This window comes from Leopardus geoffroyi, chromosome C3, assembly GCF_018350155.1.
Source record: "Leopardus geoffroyi isolate Oge1 chromosome C3, O.geoffroyi_Oge1_pat1.0, whole genome shotgun sequence".
Taxonomy (NCBI): Eukaryota; Metazoa; Chordata; class Mammalia; order Carnivora; family Felidae; genus Leopardus; species Leopardus geoffroyi.
Window position 1 is genome coordinate 62,048,072 of NC_059338.1, and position 21,379 is coordinate 62,069,450.

Here is a 21,379-nt window from a genome sequence, read left to right on the forward strand (position 1 = left end):
ATTTCATAAATCCCCATCATTTTATCCTATAAATTAAGAATCCCGTTGTCCTAAAAATTTCAGTATTTCAGGGTCTAAACTCACCATCTGGACAGAAAGAAACAAAATCCTTTGCCCAATTTAAAATTTTCATTAAATTTAAAAATATGGTAACCATGGAACTATAGACCTCACTAGCCTTTGCCATCCATGGTTTCATACAGAGAAAAGTTACCCACCAATTTCTTTCCACACATAAAGAAGCAAATAAACACAACACCCAAGTGCAAGATGGAAAAGACAAGATGAATTTTTCAGGGTAGGAATTAAAACAGCAACCTCTTGGGACTACAGATTGAAAATGCATTTTTAATGAATGTGTCTGTTTCCACACACACACACACGGCTGGCATTTATCATCCTGGTGATAACGACCATCACTCAGTCTTATAAAATTGCTTCTCATCCAGAAAAGACACAGAGGTCATGTGCCATGTTTATCTGTGTCTCTTTTCTGCCGAGCTGGGGCCTGCCTGACACCAGCTGACCATTCCTCAGGGCATTCCTCATTCCTTACATTTGTATTATAATAAGTAGATGGGCCGACTCTCAGTTGTCCTGTTTATCTATGGGTCATTTGTGGTTTCCACATTGGATTTTTCAGACTCTGTTTGTTTGACTATTTTACTCCTCTTAAAACTATTTTCTTTTAAAAAATATATTAGTGGAAAATAAGCTGTGAACTGGGCCAATTTTCATTATACTAGAACATCTTAAAAAATTTTTTTAGGGACCCCTAGGTGGCTCAGTCAGTTAAACGGCCAACTTTGGCTCAGGTCACGATCTCACGGTTTGTGAGTTCAAGTCCTGCAACGGGCTCTGTGCTGACAGATCAGGGCCTGGTGCCTGCTTCGGATTCTGTGTCTCCCTCTCTCTCTGCCCCTGCTCCGGTCATGCTCTGTCTCTCAAAAATAAATAAATGTTTAAAAATATTTAAATGTGTTCACTTGGGTAATTAGGGTGTGCTTGTGTGTGTGTGTGTGTGTGTGTGCAATAAGCCAAGCAATGACTACATTCCAATACTTATAAGGTCTTGGTAAAAATAAAAGCATGCTCACAGGTCCAAAGATTGGTCACACAAACTCTGAAATAATTTTTTTTTTTTTGCCAATTTTAAATAGTTGTACTTAGAACATTGCATTTCCTACTTACAATACTGAGCTTATAAAGTACAATGAGATTTCTTTTCCCTGTGCACATATTACAGATTCACATAACAAGAATGCTCTGCTATTTACTACAGCAGCTCAACTTGAAAGCTGCCATGAATTTGCTACAAATTTGTGTCCTTCAGTGTTTTGTGTGGAACAATGCTAAATGTCAAATCCAGAGTCTGGAAACTCCTATTGTATTTGAAAGATGAGATTGGGTAAAATTTCATTCAAAATAGGCTTTCAGCCAGTACCTTTGTTTTTCGGGAACGGTAACACTTAATGGCCTGAAGAGAACAGAATCTGGGTCCTTAAAGTGTACCTAAAGAGAAACAGTTGGTAGTAAAGACCAGGTTTCCAGGACCTGGTTTCCTTGCCCCGCTCCCGACCTCTGCACAATTACCCTGTTGTCAGGATGGGAGGGGAGGACAGAAGGGAACCAGCTTCTTGCAAGATAATCTTTAAGCCCAAGGGGTGGCTCAGTCAGTGTAAGCATCTGACTTTGGCTCAGGCCATTATCTTGCAGTTTGTGAGTTCAATCCCTGAATTAGGCTGTCTGCTTGAGCATAGAGTCTGCTTTGGATCCTCTCCCTCCCTCTCTCTCTCTCTGCCCCTCCCCTACTCTCTCTCTCTTTTCCAAATACAAATAAAAATTAAAAAAAAAAAAAAAGCCCAAGACATGTGGTATTTAGACAAGTTCTTCTGGGTCCCTTTACAAACTGCTCGAGTGGTCGAGGATTGCATGAGGATAGGTGAGAAATGGAGACAGTCACCAAGCACCATTTCTATGCCATAGGCTCGCTCTCTCTTTTTTATGGATTTTTTTCTTTTATGATTTCCCTATTCATCTTAGTGCAATAGATTCAACTCTGCTAGCATGTCAGCTCCAAGGAAGGGATCTTGAGTTTGTCCGCTGGTGTATCCCATACGCCCTCAACAGGGCCTGCACACGGGAGACCTCAGTCATATTTGACTGCTTGCTTTCCTCCTTTGTCTCCCAACGGGGTCAAATGCGATCACTTTGAAGACACAAATACCTTGAAAATATGTTATAAATCTAGGAACTTCCCTTTCATTTATACTTTTTGTCTCCAGGCTGATGCCTGGGTTGAGTTGCCAGCACGCAAACCTGTTTGTAGACTCATGTTTCCTGGTGTGGCTTGTAGGTTCTAGGGAAGTGTGGTGCCCACATAAAATGCTAGCACTTCTGTTGACCAGAGGTAGGCAAGGTGGACTTTCTAGTTTGTATCACCTATTTTTGTTGTGGTGGTGGTTCTTCCACTTGTTTTTGTTTTTGTTTTTTTAAATTGAAGTATAGTTGACATGTAATATTCTAGGGCAACTATAATATTCTAGTAGTTTCAGGTGCACAACATGGTGATTCAACACTTCTCTCCATTATGAAATGCTCCCCATGACAAAAATAGTAGCATCTGTCACTATACACCGTTATTATAATATTATTGACTACATTTCCTATGCTATACTTTGTATCTTCATGACTTACTTATTTTCTACCTACAAGTCTGTGGGAGCTTGGGTGGCTCAGTGGGTTCAGCATCCAACTCTGGTTCCAGCTTGGGTCATGATCTCATGGCTTCGTGGGTTTAAGCCTCACATGAGGCTCTGAACTGGCAGCATGGAGCCTGCTTGGGATTCTCTCCCTCTTCCTCTCCCTGCCCTCCCCCTACTTGCACAGTCTCTCTCAAAATAAATAAATTATATATATACACATATAATATATAATATTATGTACACATATATATACACATAGAATATATAACTGCAAGGCTGTACCTTTTATTCCCCTTCACCTATTTTGCCCATCTCCCCACCTTAAAGACCACAGTCCACACCTGGTGTTCAACCAATGGGGAATGAATGCATGGTATTTCTCAGCGTCATCACTTGGCCGCTTGGTCCAGTGCCCCGGACCAGCGGAAGAGGACATTCACTGCCTTGCTGAGGAAGGAGCCCTCCAGATGGTGCTGTGAACCTCATTCTTTCCTATGGATCCCCACTCCCCACAGGACATGTCTCCCGGCCAAGAACAGGCAGGGGTGGGACAGCTGTTCACTAGATCGCTCTCACAGCCTGCTTGCACCCATTTAATCTGCACAGCAAGCAAAGCCCCTCTATCCTTCATGTCTGCACGTGTAGAGCTTTCCCGGTGAAGATGCAAGGAAATGACACTCAACACTGCAGAAAACTGAATGGTTTTAATCTGCAGGGTGCCTGGTGTTGTTGGTGTTCCAAGAGGCACAAAGAGGCATCTCTTTGGCAGGAGCACTATGCCTCTACCCGAAGATATTGGTTCTAACTGGATGTCATCCTAAAGGGCACTGTGTGAGTTCAATAACAGCCAGGTTACTGGCAGCAAATTGAAAATTTCTATTGTTGCCAGCAGGCCAGCTGTTGGAGTGAATGGAATGAAGCTTCCAGGCGTGATCTTTCCACATCCACAATGCCCACCTTAATTCACTCTGAAGTCACGCAACGAACAAGTATTCTCTCCTTGACCAAACTCTAGCCGGCCTTCTTTGGGCCCTCTTCTCCACCAGGCTCAAACTTGTCTTACAAAAACTGCAGGCTCTCAGCAAGATGATTTCATCAGTACCCCCCTGTCCCCCGACATCCCCCCACGTCCTCGCTCATTAAAAGGCTTGAACAAAATGCTAACAGTTCCTAACACCTCAAGGCCACAATCCCAGGATGACCCTGGCCCTCTTAAAGTGCCTGCTTGAGAAAGCTCGACATTGCCAAAAGAATGCACTGTTTGTTCTGCCGACACCTGATGGGAGGGTCCCTGTCTCCCAGTCTCTGTGTGGGAGGGTAGGAGCCCAACTTTGACAAGCACCAGTTTGCAAACCCAGATGATTTTCCTATGGGCCAACCCCCTCCCCCACTTTTTAGAAACTTCTACTTCCCTGATCCCGTTCAAGCCCCTGCCATCTTCCCTCATCCCCCAATCTCTCATTGTAAAGGGACGAATGTTTGGGGGTGGGTGGTGAGGAGTGCATTTTGTATGTGGAAGAGATATGGATTGCTATGGCCGGAGTGGACTGTGGTGTATAATTTCCAAGGAAGCCTGTCAACAATCTTCCTCATTCCTGGATAGATGCCCTAACTCTCACCCTGGATCGTGACTTGCTTTGACCAACAGAATTGGGTGCAAGCAGCTTGGATCCCAGAGCCCGTGTCTTAAAAGGCCTCATACTTTCTGCTTTTGGCCTTTTAGGATATAAACACCCCGTAAAAAGTTCAGGTTAGTTTACTGCGTGATGAGAGACATACAGAGAGGGGCCCGGGTGACGCCCAAACATTCCAATCGCTCCTAGGTAAGAGGCTGGGAATGTGAATAAAGTCCTCTTGGACCCTCCAGTCCCAGTCAAGTCATCCCAACCGACACTATGTGAATTAGAGACGAGTTCTTTCTGCTAAATACTGCCAAGAATCATGAAGAATTAAGTGAGTGTTATTTGTGATACCATTAAGTTTTGGAATGATATATGCAGCAACAAATCCCTGACACACCTGTGTAAATAGGAGAGGTAGAAAAGTGCGGAACACAATCAAGAAATTTACTCAGTTCTTCTTTAGCACGCCTTTGTGGGTTTTGCTTGTTTTTACCTATTATCTGATATCCTGTAACTTTAAAATAGTATAATTGAGGGGTGTCTGGGCGGCTCAGTCGGTTAAGCATCCTACTTGATTTCAGCTCAGGTCATGATCTTGCGGTTCGTGAGTTCGAGCCTCACATCAGGCTCTGCACTGACTATGGAGAGCCTGCTTGGGAGTCTCTCTCTCCCTCTCTCTCTGCCTCTCCCCTGTTCATGCTCTGTCTCTCAAAAATAAATAAATAAACTTAAAAAACAATAATATAATAGTACAATTGAATAAAAGATTTCCAAGCACCAATGAGGTAGTGATTATAGGCTAAAATGCCAACGCACATTATACACAGCAACAAAACTGATTTCATCCTTGCCCAATAATATAAAACTAATATAATAATAATATAAAAGCCAAGAATATAAAACTACACTGGGAAGTTTGATTCCACTATTAAAAAAAAAAAGTTGGCTCTGGGTCCTTAAGGCGAATTATGACACCGATTAACCAAATAAATGCCTTGGCAGGCAGGCACGGAGTTAGCACCACAAGCATGCAGGTTGTGCACAGCAGAATTCTGGGTGTGCTGTCAACAGAGAACATGATGTGAATGGCACCCCCTGAAGTGGTCCAAATCAGCAAAACTGTATAGAGAGCCTATCGTAGGCAAAGACGAAACATGAGTTTGCCCTTGAAAATCTGGCATTCTAGTAGGAGCTGAGGGACAGATGATTAACAATGGCACAGACATATAAATGTAATGATGTCCATGTACTAAAGAAAAGACCTTGAACCTGAGAAGTGAAAGCAAGAATACTAAGGCGTGTAAAATGCACATAAGTAAAATCATCACACACATAGAGGGTGCGGCTTACCTGACATGCTGATGGATGACTGTGGTTGAGATCCCAATGGGAAGACACTATGTCAACAGACTTTTTGGCCATGTTGAGTAAATTCATCCAGCCTTGGAAAAGTGATAAGTGAAATGGTGCATTTTCTGAATAGTTAAGGCCTTCAGGAATATTTTCCACCAGGGCAATTCTTAGAAAAGATTTTGAAAAACAAACAAACAAAATCCAGTCAAATTTGGAGCCACAGATCTTTATACATACATACACAGACATATGGAACACACTCTTTTACTCTTTTCAAATATATATGTTCCTCATCATTCATATTTTCCACCAAAGGCCTCTTACATTTCCCCTATGCTAACTTTCCCAGTTCTGAGAGCTTAGGCTCCGTTTTTCCCCAGTTTTTGCTTGTATTTCAGAAAATCATGGTATATGTCTCTAATGTCCAGCTTCAAACTAGCCTTGAAAGAAAAATTCAGAGCTTCCTACACAAGCATCTTCCTCTAGTAATATATTCCTATTTTTCCAACAGTAATGCAATTCTGAAATACAAGAGTACTTCTGTGAGCTACTGTAGGCTGTAAATTAAGTTTTGCATGTTTCCAGTTTCTAGTACAATGTTTGGCATATATAGAACTAATTTAGAAACTGAAATATTGTGAGTTTTATTACTATTAGAAAATAAAAATAAGAAATACTATTATTATTGCTTAACATCTCTACTGATTCTTCCCAGCGAAAGGATATAAAGAAATTCTTAAACCTGCCTATTGCAAGGTTTTATTAAAGTTGGAGATAAGGAATATATTCCATAGTAGCAATAACCAAACCTTAAATAAAATACAACAAAGGTATCCTAATAAATGTGTTTTTTCTTTTTATACTTCCTTGTATATGGACAACACATTCGCTGTGCCTGGCTCTGCTTGGTGCTGTGGTTGAGACTGTGTGGTTTCGCTTCTGACACATCGTGTTTTAATAAAGGAATGAACTCTTTTTTTTTCCCAGTTTAAGACCTGTCAACTCTTGATGGAAAACTTCATATTCATGAAAATACCTATAAGTGCTTCCCGAGCAGAGATCTGTCTCATTTACGGCTATGCATCCCCAGGGCTGGATACATAATTAGAGCTCAAGAAATACCTATGGAATGAATTTCAGCTTTCAACACGGAATCCAGCACTTCTCACTAGAACGGTTAGCTGCTCCTCTTAATGACACTTGTTCCATTCAGCCGTTTTAGAAATAAAAGCAATACTCTTAGTAAAATGTTCTTGTGCATTTGATGATTATCACAGCCAGAACGGATGTGGGTATGTGACCCAGAGACATCCACAGTTCGGGAATCTCATCAGCCTGCCGCCATCCGCAATCAAATTTAACGTTTGTTGAGGCCTGATAAGCACAGGACAGGAGACTCGGAACGGACTGTGACAAATCTCCCTAGTCCTCTGAAATTTACAATCTAGAGAGAGAGAGAGAGCCTATCTCCTACCTAATAATTCAAGCAGGAAGTAGACCGCTACGAAATGGTGAAACAAGAGTAAGAAGTTTAATTGGATAGATAATGCATCATCTGAAGTCCCATTGGCACGCGGCAGGAAGGAAAAATTAATTCTGGTTGGAGGCTGGCGGTATCTGGAATTGGAGGAGTAGGACTGGAAATGAGTCTTCCAAGGTGGAATTTTATGGGTGAGCTGGAAGAGACAGGTGTTCCAGGTAGAGAGAGGAGCCTGTCAAACAGTGTCCTTGCCTCAGACACAGGAGCATGCTGGGTGGAGAGGGCGGGCAGCGCCTGCAGAGACCACACGGTGGCTGTGAGCCAGGAAGAGGAGAGCTTGGGCTTCATTTTGGTGCATCTGGGAGCAGCCAAGTTCGTTAGGGGCTCACCCTCAGGCACACTGTATGCCACTGGAAGGTGAAAAAGGAGACCCAGAGATGGCAAGTCAGTGGAAAGAAAACAAGAAGTCTGGAATTTGATCAGTGGGAATGAAGAGAGGCATGCAGTCAATGGAGGTTTGAGAAACCAAGTCTGAAAAGATTTAGTGTTTGATTGGCTTGAGGAGAAGGTGAAAGAGAAACAGGCAGGAGTCAAGGATGACAGATTTCCCTGCAGGACCGCCACGTTGTCTCTTAACCATCTCCCATGGTCTCCTTACATGGATTCTTGCCCCTCCAAACCATGTTCCATACCGCAGCTGGGTTAATCACTTAAAAACGTAAACTTAAGCACTCTGCTGCCTGATGAAAGCCTCCCATGGGCTTCCCCACTGTCCTTAGGATGATGTCTCCCCCCAGCCCCCGACATGGTTGGCAAGTGTTCACTAGTCTGGGCCTGCCTCTCTGTAGCCTCACTGAACGCAAAGGCCTTCTGTGGCTTTTACACCAAAGCCACACTAGACATCGTTATCTCCTTTCCTCTATTTTTTCCAGACTTCGGCATTTCGTTTGCATCTTCCCAATCCTCATTCCTACACTATTATCTCTCAATTAACCTTTAAGGTCCGGTCCTAATTTCAACATTAGTTCTTCTGATAGACTTCCCTATCCCCCCAAACTAGGCTCGATCTCCCTTATCACCAGCCCCTGCATGACCTGTTACTTCCCCTCTGTCCTATCCTGCTCCTAAAATTACTTGTTCAAGGCTAACTTCCTCTGATAGATTGTAGGGTGCTTGAAGGCAGGGACCTGCTCCCCTGGTTCAGTTTTGTAGCCACAGTGCCTAACATATTGCTTAGGGCACAGGAAGTATCCAAACAATATCTGCTGAGTTTCACTGAAATTGGAACACCTGGAAAGATGGAAGGGGGCGGGGTCCATTGAAATTGACAAGGAACATGGGAAAGGAGGTAGACCAAGGATCAGGAGAGATTATCAAGGGGAAGAAATGAAGAGAAAACTAGCTCAAAGCCTAACATGGGGAGAATGCCTACACTTCTCTGGTTGGTACAGTGTGAAACAGATATGAAGAGTCAGAAGGGACCAACAAAGAGGTGGGAAGGCAAGAGAGGTCCAGAAGAACGCAGTGTTTGGGAAGCCGAGGTGAGACCAGGTCAAAAAGGTGGAAAGGGGATTTGTTTTTTTAAATCTATCTCAAAATCTTTGGCTGAGGTAAGATTTACCTTGGATGTTTTAACTCTATCCACATTTAAAGCCCAACTGTCTGTGTTAATAGCATGAGGAAATGGCCCCAGATAATCAGCAATTTCAGTCTCCTCTATAACTACAGATGATATTTAGAAATCAAATGAGAGACAGTCCCTCCAAAAAACAAAACTGAAACACAATAGCCTCTACAAAAGAGAAGGGACTGGCTTCAATTTCACTTCAATATAATAGACACACTGAGGTATTAAAGAGGAGACTCTAGAAGCCCAGATAAACCAAATGGACAGGATGAGGGATGTGGAGTGACAACCCAACTGTAGTTGGTTGGCTCTGCACCATCCCTTCCCTCATGGCGTGCCCTGTGGCTTTCTGGAAGGCATACAAATGAGGATTCCCAATCTCATCTAGAAATCTCTAGACTAGGTATTCTTAACCTTGGATACATGGATAGAATTCATGGGACTCTATGAACTGGATCTTTACTTTCCCGAATCTCTAACTGAAGTTCAACATTCCCTTCAGTTATGAAGACAGACAATACCCCACCAGGAATATTAGAAGAACCCATGAGTCTGTCACCGAGAATTTTCATACCATGGTACAGTTACAACAAGTGATGAGCTCAAATACTCATCACTACTTTGTAATTCTGGTGGTTGTTATTTCATGCATCAGTAGTGCACAACATACATTTTTATTTCACATATTAAAAAAATATTTTGACAACTTTATTTCAACATTATTGGTTGCAATCCTATGTGTTTTAATTTCTGCATTTAAAAACATTATTCAAGGGGCATCTGAGTGGCTCGGTCAGTTAAGTGTCTGACTCTTGGTATCGGCTCAGGTCACAAACAGTTCTGGGTTCGAGCCCTGCATCAGGCTCCATTTTGACAGTGCAGAGCCTGCTTGGCGGATTCTCTCTCTCTCCCTCTCTCTCTGGTCCTCCCGTGCTTTTTCAAAATAAATAAATAAACTTAAAAAAATTAAAAAACATTATTCAAGGAAGGGTTCATCAGAGCGCTACACTGTGGAGTACGAAGCATTCCTCGGCCTGATGATGATGTCGAATTTTATAAAATTTCTGCATGTAAGAGACTCCACTTTGAAGTCCCATTTTCCTTTCCAACTAATGAACTCTTCAACTAGCAGCTGCTCATAGAATTTCAACAGTGCAACTGGCGTTTGGATCATAGGAGGACAGTGAGGTTAATTCATACATGGAAGGGACAGTGTCATTTGATAGCACCAATAAAATCATCAATAAGTTAATAATCAGAAGCAGCTCAACTGGTCAGCATCAGATTAGCAGGTCCTTTTGTTTTGTTTTCACTTCTCTTCTTTACCTAAATTATGTGATTAACCCCTCCTTCTTTCTCATATAAACCTCTTGCTTTTCCCACGTGACCACGATGCTTTTCTGGTTACTCCAGAATCTGTGCTCCCTGAATTGCAATTCTGCGATCCCCAGATAAAGTCCTTTGTTCTTTTTCTGTTTCTCTTTCTTTTCCTTGGTTGACATGCATCATCTAGTCTTTCTTTTTTTCTACTTCACAGACATTCTAATAGTTTTTTCCCATTAATGAAGCCATAGAAGTGGGTAAGATTACCAAGAGAGACTTTTCAAGAGAGGAGAACTGGGTCAAAGCCAATTACAGAAAACATCTAATCACGTCTGGCTGGTAGAGAAAGGGGGCCAGGTGAAGAACACAAGAATGGCCCGGAATCCCTGGAAGAAGAGGAGTGAAATTCCCTAGAAGCCAAGAAAGACCAAATTTATCATCTGTATTGTTGTTCTTGTTGTTTTTTTGTTTTTGTTTTTGTTTTTTTTTTTACCGAATATCAAAGTAAATTTTGATTTCATGCTAAAAATAAAAATAGACACACCACCCCAGGTCTGGGGACACACTGGTGTGTGGGTAATGAATTCCAGGGAGAGCCCCTGCTCACCTTGTCACTTTCCCCTCTTCAAGTGACCTAGGGACCGTGATGGCTCCTCAGTGACACAGAGCTTGTCTTCCATGCCCATGTTAAAAGATGCCTCTAGAAATCAGCTTTGAAATGACTTATTTCTGGGACCTATCATTTTATTTCCTTTAACGGCCAATAGCTGGCTACTCTCCAGGGCGCGGATCTAATTAGCATACACGCAGAATGCATTTCCAGGCATTGACAGCCCTCTCTGTCCTCCTACTTGGCAAGCAAGGAAGAAGTAGGCAGATCTCATTAAAATTCACCTTTGGGCAAATCCCTAGAATGCCTGCTTGCACCATCTCCGAGAGAAGTATGCCCAAAGGCTGTGGCACTATTTCTGACACCTGACAACAAGGGGAAAGGCTGAACAGACAAAGACACAATACAGCTAAAACCTTTTCATACCTCTTTTTATGGTACTTGGAGATAACCTGCAAATGATTTGAACCGTGAGTCCAGGGAGCTCAAGCGGAATAAATACATGTTTAAAATGCGTTTTACATTGTTAATAGATTTTAAAATAGAACTCTAGCTGTTCTTATTAATAATATGTATTTATTCTCCAAACTTAATGTGATCACCAAGATTTCTTTTTTAATCCGGAAACAATATTTTAGCTTCTTAAAGAACTATCTGTGCTTTCCGTCCACTAAGGTACCAAAAAATGTAGTCCCTGCATTTGCTGGCTTTAAAGCATGGCATGCATAAGCTGGCAAATACAAGAATGTTTATGAATCTATTCTCACACTTGATTTGGGGAATATTATAAATGTAGTTTTATTTATTTATTTATTTATTTATTTATTTATTTAGAGAGCAGGCATGTGTGTGAGCTGGGGAGGACCAGGAGAAGAGGGAGAGAATGGTTTTTTTTTAATGTTCATTTATGTATTTTGAGAGAGAGAGAGAGAGACAGACAGACAGAGATAATCCCAAGCAGCTCCATGCTGTCAGCGCAGAGCCCAACACTGGGCTTGATCCCACGACCATGAGATCATGACCTGAGCCCAAATCAAGAGTCGGAAATCAAGAGTCGGACACTCAACCACCTGAGCCACCCAGGCACTCCTGGAAACACTGTAGAGAAAATACTTCTCTACAGTGAAAATACTGTCTATTTTAAGAGTAAGTGACTCATTATAAGGTAGACAAAAATGTAGCTTTCCCAGTTAATAGCTGTGTGACCCTACACAAATGACTAACCTCTTCAAATCTGTTTTGACTTCTGGAAAAAAAAAGTTATTCTGAAGATTACAAGAGATAATAATCTCTATGAAGTGCTTTGCTCAGAGCCTGCTTCATAGTAAGCACTAAATAAAAGACATTTTTTTTAATGTTTATTTTTGAGAGAGAGAGACACACACACAGAGTGCAAGTGGGGGAGAGGCAGAGAGAGAGAGAGAGAGAGAGAGAGAGAGAGAGAGAATCTGAAGCAGGCTCCAGGCTCTGAGCTGTCAGCACAGAGCCTGATGTGGGGCTCAAACCCACAAACCGTGATATCACGATCTGAGCCAAAGTCGGACGCTTAACTGAACCACCCAGGTGCCCCTAAAAGACATATTTTTAAAAATAACTTACAATCTGAAAACTTATAATTAAGAAAAATTTCTTGAGGTTCTCAGACTGATATAACACAATTACTACAAAGATTTTACATATATTGGTTAAAAGGCCTATAAACTAGGACCTTTGTGACATCTTCAGAGTGAATGTCATGTACCTTTCATTGCCTACTGCAATGGATCACTTATTAGGACTTGATTATGTATGTAGGCACATGGCAGTCAACTGGCTGACTTTCATTCCATACATGTTAGCTGACCGGTGGCATTAATCAATGAAACTGAACAGAAGGCCTTAGCTGATCAATACAATTAGATGTGGACTCAAAGTAAAATGATCCAGATTTTATTCCCTCACTTTGGGTCATCTGGCTGTAATTTAAAGCCCAAGGTTGACAAGGCAGAAGTTAACCTTCTCAAAGTTACTAAAGTCTCTGGCATTGATGTAGAAGATAAGCTGCTACCCATGTGTCAGATTCAGTGGCCACCTCTAGACATGAAACCCATTGACACAGACCTATGTAAGTTTCCTTTAATGCAGCGGAGATATAGGTTTTATTTTCCTAAGATTTGGGGTCAAGGCGACTTTACCTATGAAAGATAGCAGTAAAGATACCAGTGAGGTCTGGCTGGCTAACAGTGTCCTGATAATTCTTAATCTGGTATAGGGATTGACATTGTGGAATACTGAAATGACTAGTGAAGTAATTGCTAATAGTTTTAATACTTTTTTGCCAACTTCTGATTTTGAAAAATTTCAAATCCACAGAAAAGTTGCAAGAGGAATAGAGCATAAATATATTCGTTGCAAGAAAGAATGCTGTGCATACATATGAAATGACACATACATACCCACACCTTTTAGAAAACCATTTGAAAGTAAGTTGTAGGCATCAGAATAATTTATCTCTGAATCTCCAGCATGTTTCTAACAAAGAAGCCATGTTTCTTTTTTTTTTTAATTTTTTTTAATGTTTACTTATTTTTGATAGAGAGAGAGAGAGGGAGAGAGAAAGAGAGAGAGAGCACAAGCAGGGGAGGGGCAGAGAGAGAGGGAGACACAGAATCTGAAGCAGGCTCCAGGCTCCGAGCTGTCAGCACAGAGCACGACATGGGGCTCAAACCCACGAACCATGAGATCATGACCTGAGCCGAAGTCGAACACTTTTAACCGACTGAGTCACCCAGGTGCCCCAAGAAGCCATGTTTCTAAATAAATGAAAAACGGGGTGCCTGGGTGGCTCAGTCGGTTAAGCATCTGACTTCAGCTTGGGTCATGATCTCACAGTTGGTGAGTTCGAGCCCCACATTGAGCTTTGTGCTGATGGCTCAGAGCCTGGAGCCTGCTTCGGATTCTGTGTCTCCCTCTCTCTCTGCCCCTCCCCCACTGGGACACTCTCTCTCTCTCTCTCTCTCTCTCTCTCTCAAAAATAATAAACATTAAAAAAAGTTTAATAAATTAAAAACAATTATCACATAGGCAATTTAATAATAATATGGTGGGTTATCTAACATTCAAATTTCCCCAGTTGTACCAATAAGGTCCATAAAGGATAAACCCAGTTTCTTTCTTTCTCTCCCTTTCTTTCTTTCTTTCTTTCTTTCTTTCTTTCTTTCTTTCTTTCTTTCTTTCTTTCTTTCTTTCTTTTTTTTCTTTCCTTCCTTCCTTCCTTCCTTCCTTCCTTCCTTCCTTCCTTCCTTCCTTCCTTCCTTCCCTTCTTCCTTCCCTCCCTCCCTCCTTCCTTTCCTCCCTCCCTTCTTTCTTTCTTTTTCTTTCTTTTATGTTTTTAAGGATCCAAGATCCAATTAATGTTCACTCATTGTATTTATCTGTCATGTCTCTTTAGGAGAAAAAACTAGCCTTTTTTTGTTTTGTTTTCCTTGATATTGATGAATTAGAAGAACCTAGGTTTAGTCATTTCTCTAAATATTGCTCGATTTGATGTGCTTGACTGATGCCTCATAATTAGATTTAGGTTAAATATTTTTGGCAAGAACACTACCTAGATAATGTGTCCTTCTTAGTGCATCACGTGAGGTGACACATGATATTGGGTTGTCCCACTACTCAAGATGCTAAGTTTGGTTGCTTTGGGAAGGGAGTGTCTGCCAGATTTCTCTACTAATCAGTATTTTTTGTCCCTCTATAAGTAACAAATAACTTGTACAGAGGTACCTGTAGATGGCATAAATATCCTATCCCCTAACATTTCACTCACTGATCTGCCTTCCATTCATTTCTAATTCTTGACTAAATCTACCTTGTTGATAACTTCCTATCATTAATTCTGTATTTGTTATTTGGTATTCTTCTGTAAGGAAAAGCTTTTCCTTCTCCTAGCACCCATTTTTTAAATTTTTTTAAAAAATTGTTTATTAGTATGGGCTTATAGATTCTTGTTTTTTTTTGTTGTTTGTTTTTTTTGTTTTTTGAGACAGAGACAGAGAGAGAGAGAGAGAGAGAGAGAGAGAGAGAGAGAGAAGACCTTAAGCAGGCTCCATGCCCAACACGGAGCCTGACATGGGGCTCAGTCTCAAGACCATGAGATTATGATCAGAGTTAAAATCAAGAGTCAAACACCCAACCAACTGAGCCACTCAGGTGCCCTCACTTTTTTAATTCCAAGTGTTGTAATCTATCCCATCATTGTTCATTGTGATGCTCACATTGTTGCATATATTGTCAGTGGGGGCTCCTGTAAATTGTCCCCTGTGTCCTTTTGATGCCTCTTTCAGTTTTTGAACACTTTTATATTTTTTGTCACTTAGATGTTTCATTTGAATTAACTTTTTTTTACTGTTTATTTATTTTTGAGAGAGAGAGAGAGAGAGAGAGAGAGAAGTGCGGGGGAAGGGTAGAGAGAGAGGGAGACACAGAATCCAAAGCAGGCTCCCAGCTCCAAGCTGTCAGCACAGAGCCCAATGTGGGGCTCAAACCCATGAACAAGGAGATCATGACCTGAGCTGAAGTCGGATGCTCAACCGACTGAGCCACACAGGAGCCCCTCATTTGCATTAACTTTTAAATTGACCTCTGAAGAAACAGCTGCAGAGAACATGACGGTGACTTTGAGTAGGCAATAGCAGATCCCTGTTTCTATAAATCTAGAAAGATCAGATTAAAGCCTTATTAATTCGAGGCTTATAATTGGATTAAGTGAAGAGCACTATAGCTTTCTTTTTGGAGACAGGCAGGAGGGCAGTAGAGGAAGTATTGCAATTGTAGCTATTATCCTTTGTCTGCATATTATAGTTTAAAAGTACTTCTACAATCAGGGCACCTGGGTGGCTCAGTCGTTAAGCATCTGACTTCAGCTCAGGTCATGATCTCGTGGTCCATGAGTTCAAGCCCCACATCAGCCTCTGTGCCGACAGCCCAGAGCCTGGAGCCAGCTTCAGATTTTGTGTCTCCCTCTCTCTCTCTCTGCCCTTCCCCACTCATGCTCACTCTCTCTTTCTCTCTCTCAAGAATAAACATTACAAAAAATTTTTAAGTGCTTTCACAGTTGACATTACACATCACCATCAACGAGCAATCCTGCGAGAGCGGCATGAGGGTAATAAGGCTCCAAGTAGCCAGGTGTCATTGAGTTAGATGGAATGCTACAGAGCTGGGATGTAAACTCAGTTTTGTCTGAGCTCATGTGCATTTTACAACACTAGATTAGGTACTGGGCTTATCCCGAGAGGTTTGAACGAGCGCACCTTGGGTCCCTGGAGGGAAAAAGTGGACTCAGGTCAGGTAGCTGAGGCTGCCACCCTAGAGAGAAAGGTCAGTTTAAGTCACAATCCCAGTCTTGTTCAGAGAAGAGGGGAAAGGGTGACTGGTAGTTTCCCCATGCTCCTTCCTGGTTGTATACTCCACCCGGTCAGTCCACCTTGACAAGAGGATCTAGTGACAGGAAGGCACACTTTCCTTGGCTCGATATTTCCAGATGCTGACCCAGAAAGAAAAAAAAAAAGACAATCAGGGGAGAAAGAAGCATGAGGAGGATGAAGACAAGAAAGAGGGAGGACTTCTGGGGAAGACGTAGAAGAGTAGAAGGAGCCAGAAGTGCACTTTGTCCCACAGACACACATATTAGTGGATACAACCCAGAAAAGAACCCGAAGACTGCCAGAACAAATTCTCTAAGTAAAGGAAGAGGAGAGGCCACATGGAAGAGGGTAGGAAGGACAGAGATGCAGTAGGGAGCAGAACTGTCTGTGGGAGGCAGGAACCTGCAGGCATGGAAAGGCGAGAACAATAGACCTTCAAGTCAGGGAGCCTGCAGGGGGAACACAAATCCCCATAACATTTGGCTTTGAAAACCAGAGGGGCTGAATTCTGTGAGTTCTTACAACCAACAAGACTTAAAACCTGGAACTGTTTAAAATGATGCTTATTTATTTTTGAGAGAGAGAGAGAGAGAGAGAGAGAGAGCATGTAAATGGAGGAGGGGCAGAGAGAGGCAGGGGACAGAGGATCTGAAGCGGGTTCTGTGCTGACAGCAGAGAGGTTGATGCAGAGCTCAAACTCAGGAATGATGAGATCTTGACCTGAGCTGAAGTTGGAGGCTTAATGAACTGAGCCACCCAGGTGCCCCCAAACTGGAACATGAATAATCCAGCCAACTGGGTTTCGGGAGAGCCAGGAGGATGAGAGGAAGCTGAGTCCCTGCCCTTAAAGCAACAGCACAACAAACAGATACAACATAGAAGCAGCAGTTTGAAAAACACCTCGGGCATATGGGAGGGAGATTTGAGACAGACATCCTGGGAAGACCTCTCCAGGAACAAAGGAGTTGGCAGGTGCAATTTCTCTCCTCTGTCCCCCAGCATAAGCACACATGCACCTGCAGGAACAAGCACAGCACCCACACTTGCTACCTAACTTGCTTATACTATATGCTGACCCCCACGATTTGGTAGATCCAGCCCCTCCAGGAAGGCCTGCTCAACACTACAGATCCCCTCCCCCAGAGGCCTAGTGCAAACCTTGCTAACATAAAACCTCCCACCCCATAAACTTTGCAGATCTACCCCATCCAATATGTTGTGGCCCCTCCCACCAACAAAAGCTTCTCAGAGGACAACACAGGTAAAGTGCCCTTTAGTTCAGGGCTATTACATCTCTGGCAAACATCTTTTCTGACTCAACTCAAGCCCAAGGTGGCCCCAGACTGGCCTACTAAGATCACAGGGACCAAATCCTGCCCATAAGAGGCAAAGAGAACAGCTGCAGACAACTGGACTGAAGGCAAAAGCAGCACAGCAACAAGAACAGGGTGCATACAACACACAAAGGAGACACCCCTGAAATGTCAGGTTCTGGTGAACAGGAACACAGCACTGCAGAGAACTACAGGACCTCTTCTTCATAAGGCCACTACTTTCAAAAGCAGGAGATGGAATTGACTTCCCTAACTCAGAGAAATAGACACAGAGTTAGACAAAATGAGGAGACAGAAGAATATGTCCCAAATGAAAGAACAAGACAAAACCACAGCAAGAGAACTAAACAAACAAGATAAGTAATCTGCTATATAGACAATTTTAAATAATTATCATAAAGATACTCACAGGCCTTGAGAAGAGTGGAGGACATAAGTGAGACCCTTAACATAGAGATACAAAATATGAAAAAGAATCAGTCAGGGGCACCTGGGTGGCTTAGTTAAGCGTCTGACTTCAGCTCAAGTCATGATCTTGCTTTTTTGGAGTCTGAGCCCCACATCAGGCTGTCTGCTGTCAGTGTGGAGCCCACTTGGGATCTTCTGTCCCCTCTCTCTCTGCCCCTTCCCCACTTGCTCTTTCTCTCTCTCAAAAAAATGAATAAACATTAAAAAGCATCAATCAGAAATGAAGAACTCAATAAATGAAATAAAAAATACACCAGATTCAATAAATAGTAGACTTAGAGGAAGCAGAAAAACGGATTAGTGACCTGAAGGACAGAGTAATGGAAAGCAATCAAGCTGAAAAGGAAAGAGAGAAAAAAAATATGAAAAATTAGAACAGACTTAGGGAACTCAGCAACACCATCAAGCATAATAACATTCTTATATGGGTCCTAGAAAGAGAAGAGAGAGAAAAGGGGGAGGAAAATGTATTTGAAAAATATACCTTAAACCTTTCCAAATCTGTGGAAGGAAACAGAAATTCAAATTCAGGAGGCACAGAGATCCCCCAACAAAATCAACCAAAGGAGGTCCACACTAAGACACATACTAATTAAAATGGCAAAAAGTAGTGATAAAGAGGGAATTCTAAAAACAGCAAGATAAAAGAAAACAGTTACAAACAAGGGAAACCCCATAAAACTATCAACTGATTTTTTATCAGAAACTTTGCAGGCAAGGAGGGAGTGGCATGATACATTCCAAGTGCTGAGAGGAAAAAATCTGCAGCCAAGAATACTCTATCTACCAAGGCAATTGTTCAGAACAGAAGGAGAGATAGTGTTTCCCATACAAACTTAAGTTAAAGGAATTCATTACCACAAAACCAGCCTTACAAGAAATGTTAAAGGGGAAGATTTGAGTGGAAAGAAAAAAATCATAAGAGTAAGAAAAGGCAACGCAAAAGCAATAAAATAAGTATATCTATAAAAAACAGCCAAAAGACTTACAAAATAAAAGTATGTAAAGTATGACACAACATAACAAAAACGTGGGGAGGAGAGAAGTAAAGAATGGGTTCAAACTTAAATGACCATCAACTTCCTATAGACTGCTATACACAGAAGATGTTATATACAAACCTAATGGCAACAACAAATCAAAAACCAATAGTAGATATATAAAAAATAAAGAGAAAGAGATCCAAGTATTAAACAAAAGAAAGTCCAGTTACGTTGACAGAAGAGAGCAAAAGAAGAATGGTATGGAGAAGAACTACAAAATCAATCATAAAACAAGTAACAAAATGGCGATCAATACACACCTATCAATACTTATTTGAATGTAAATGGACTAAATGCTCCAATCAAAAGACATGAATAACAGAATGTATTAAAAAAACAAGACCCTTCTACATGCTGCCTACAAGAGACTCATTTCAGACTTAAATATACATGTACACTGAAAGTGAAGGAATTGAGAAGTATTTATCATGCAAATGGATGTCAAAAGGAAAGCTAGGGTAGCAATACCTATATGGGACAAAATAGACTTTAAAACAAAGATTGGGGATGCCTGGATGACTCAGTAAGTTGAGTGTCTGACTCTTGATTTCAGCTCAGGTCATGAGCTCACAGTTGTGGGATTGAGCCCAACATTGGGCTCCACAAAGAGTGTGGAGCCTGCTTGAGATTCTCTCTCTCTCTTTCTCTCTCTCTCTCTCTCTCCCTCTGCCCCTCTTCCCAGCTCATGCACTCTCTAAGTAAGTATATAAACAAACAAACAAATAAATAAACAAAACAAAACTATAACAAGAGACAAAGAAGGGCACTATATAATAAGGGGAACAATCTAACAAGATGTAACAATTTTACATATTTATGCACCCAATATGAAAGCACCCAAATATATAAAACAGTTAATAACAACCATAAAGAAAGTAATTGATAGTAATACAATAATAGAGGACTTTAGAACCTCACTTACACTGATGGACAGATCATCCAAAATAGAACATCAACAAGGAAACAGTGGTTTTGAATAAATGTTTTTAACAGATATATTTGGGACATTCCATCCTAAAACAACAGAATACACATTCTTTTAAAATGTACATTCAACATTCCCCAGATCACATTTTAGACCACAATACAAATCTCAACAAATTCAAAAAGATCAAAGTCATACCATGTATCTTTTCTGACCTCAACACCATGAAACTAGAAATCAACCACAAGAAAAAATCTGGAATGAGCATAAATACATGGAGATTAAATAACTACTAAAGGGAAGTTTATAGCACTATAGGACTACTTCAAGAAGCAACATGGATCTCAAACAATCTAACCTTACATCTAAAGAGGCAGAAAAAGAACAAAATCTCAAACCAGTAGAATGAAGGAAATAATAAAGATTAGAGCAGAGATAAATGAAACAGAAATTATAAAAATAATAGATCAGATCAATGGAACCAAGGGCTAGTTCTTTGAAAAGAACAACAAAACTGATAAACCACAAACCTGTCACTCCAAAAATTAAAGAGAGAGAGAGAGAGAGAACTCAAATAAATAAAATTAGAAATGAATACTTATTCAACAACCAACACCACAGAAATACAAAGAATTATAAGAAAAAAAATATGAGAATATTATGAAAAATTATATGCCAAGAAATTAGATCACCTAGAAGAAATGGATGAATTCCTAGAAACATATAACTTCCCCAAAGTGAACCAGAAGGAAATAGAAAATCTGAACAGACCACTTACCAGCAATGGCATTGAATCAGTAATCAAAAAATTCCCAACAAATAAAAGTCCAGGACCAGATGGCTTCACAGGTGAATTCTACTAAGCACTTGAAGAAGAGTTAAAACCTATTCTTAAACTACTCCAAAAGATAGAAGAGGAAGGAAAACTTCTAAAATTCATTCTATGAGGCCAGCAGTACCGTAATACCAAAACCAGATAAAGACACCACCAAAAAAAAAGAAAGAAAGAAAGAAAGAAAGAAAGAAAGAAAGAAAGAAAGAAAAGAGAAAAGAGAGAATTACAGGCCATATGTCTCATGAACATAGATGCAAAAATCCTCAACAAAATATTAGCAAACCAAATCCAACAATATATTTAAAAATCACTTACCACAATCAAATGGGATTTATTCTCAGGATACAAGAGTGGTTCAATATTCACAGATCAACACCACATCAATAAAAGAAAGGGAAAAGCAATATGATTATTTCAATAGATGTAGAGAAAGTATTTGACAAAGTATATCATACATTTGTGATAAAAACCCTCAAAAAGTATGTTTAGAGAGAACATATGTCAACATAATAAAGTCCATATATGCAAAATCCACAATGAACATCATCCTCAATAGTGAAAAATTGAGAGCTTTTCCCCTAAGGTCAGAAACAAAACAAGGATGTCCATTCTCACCACTTTTATTCAACATAGTACTGAAACTCCTAGTCAA

At 40.9% G+C, this 21,379-nt stretch overlaps 1 protein-coding gene across 4 annotated transcripts in view; it reads right to left on the minus strand.

Moving 5' to 3' along the window:
• PLD5 (phospholipase D family member 5) overlaps positions 1–21,379 on the minus strand; it is a 422,286-nt gene that overhangs the window by 181,253 nt on the left and 219,654 nt on the right. For all 4 annotated transcript variants that reach the window (XM_045453115.1, XM_045453118.1, XM_045453119.1 and 1 more), the window contains one exon: positions 5,678–5,846. In XM_045453115.1, the coding sequence (XP_045309071.1) occupies positions 5,678–5,846 (169 nt within the window). The remainder of the gene's footprint in view (positions 1–5,677; positions 5,847–21,379) is intronic.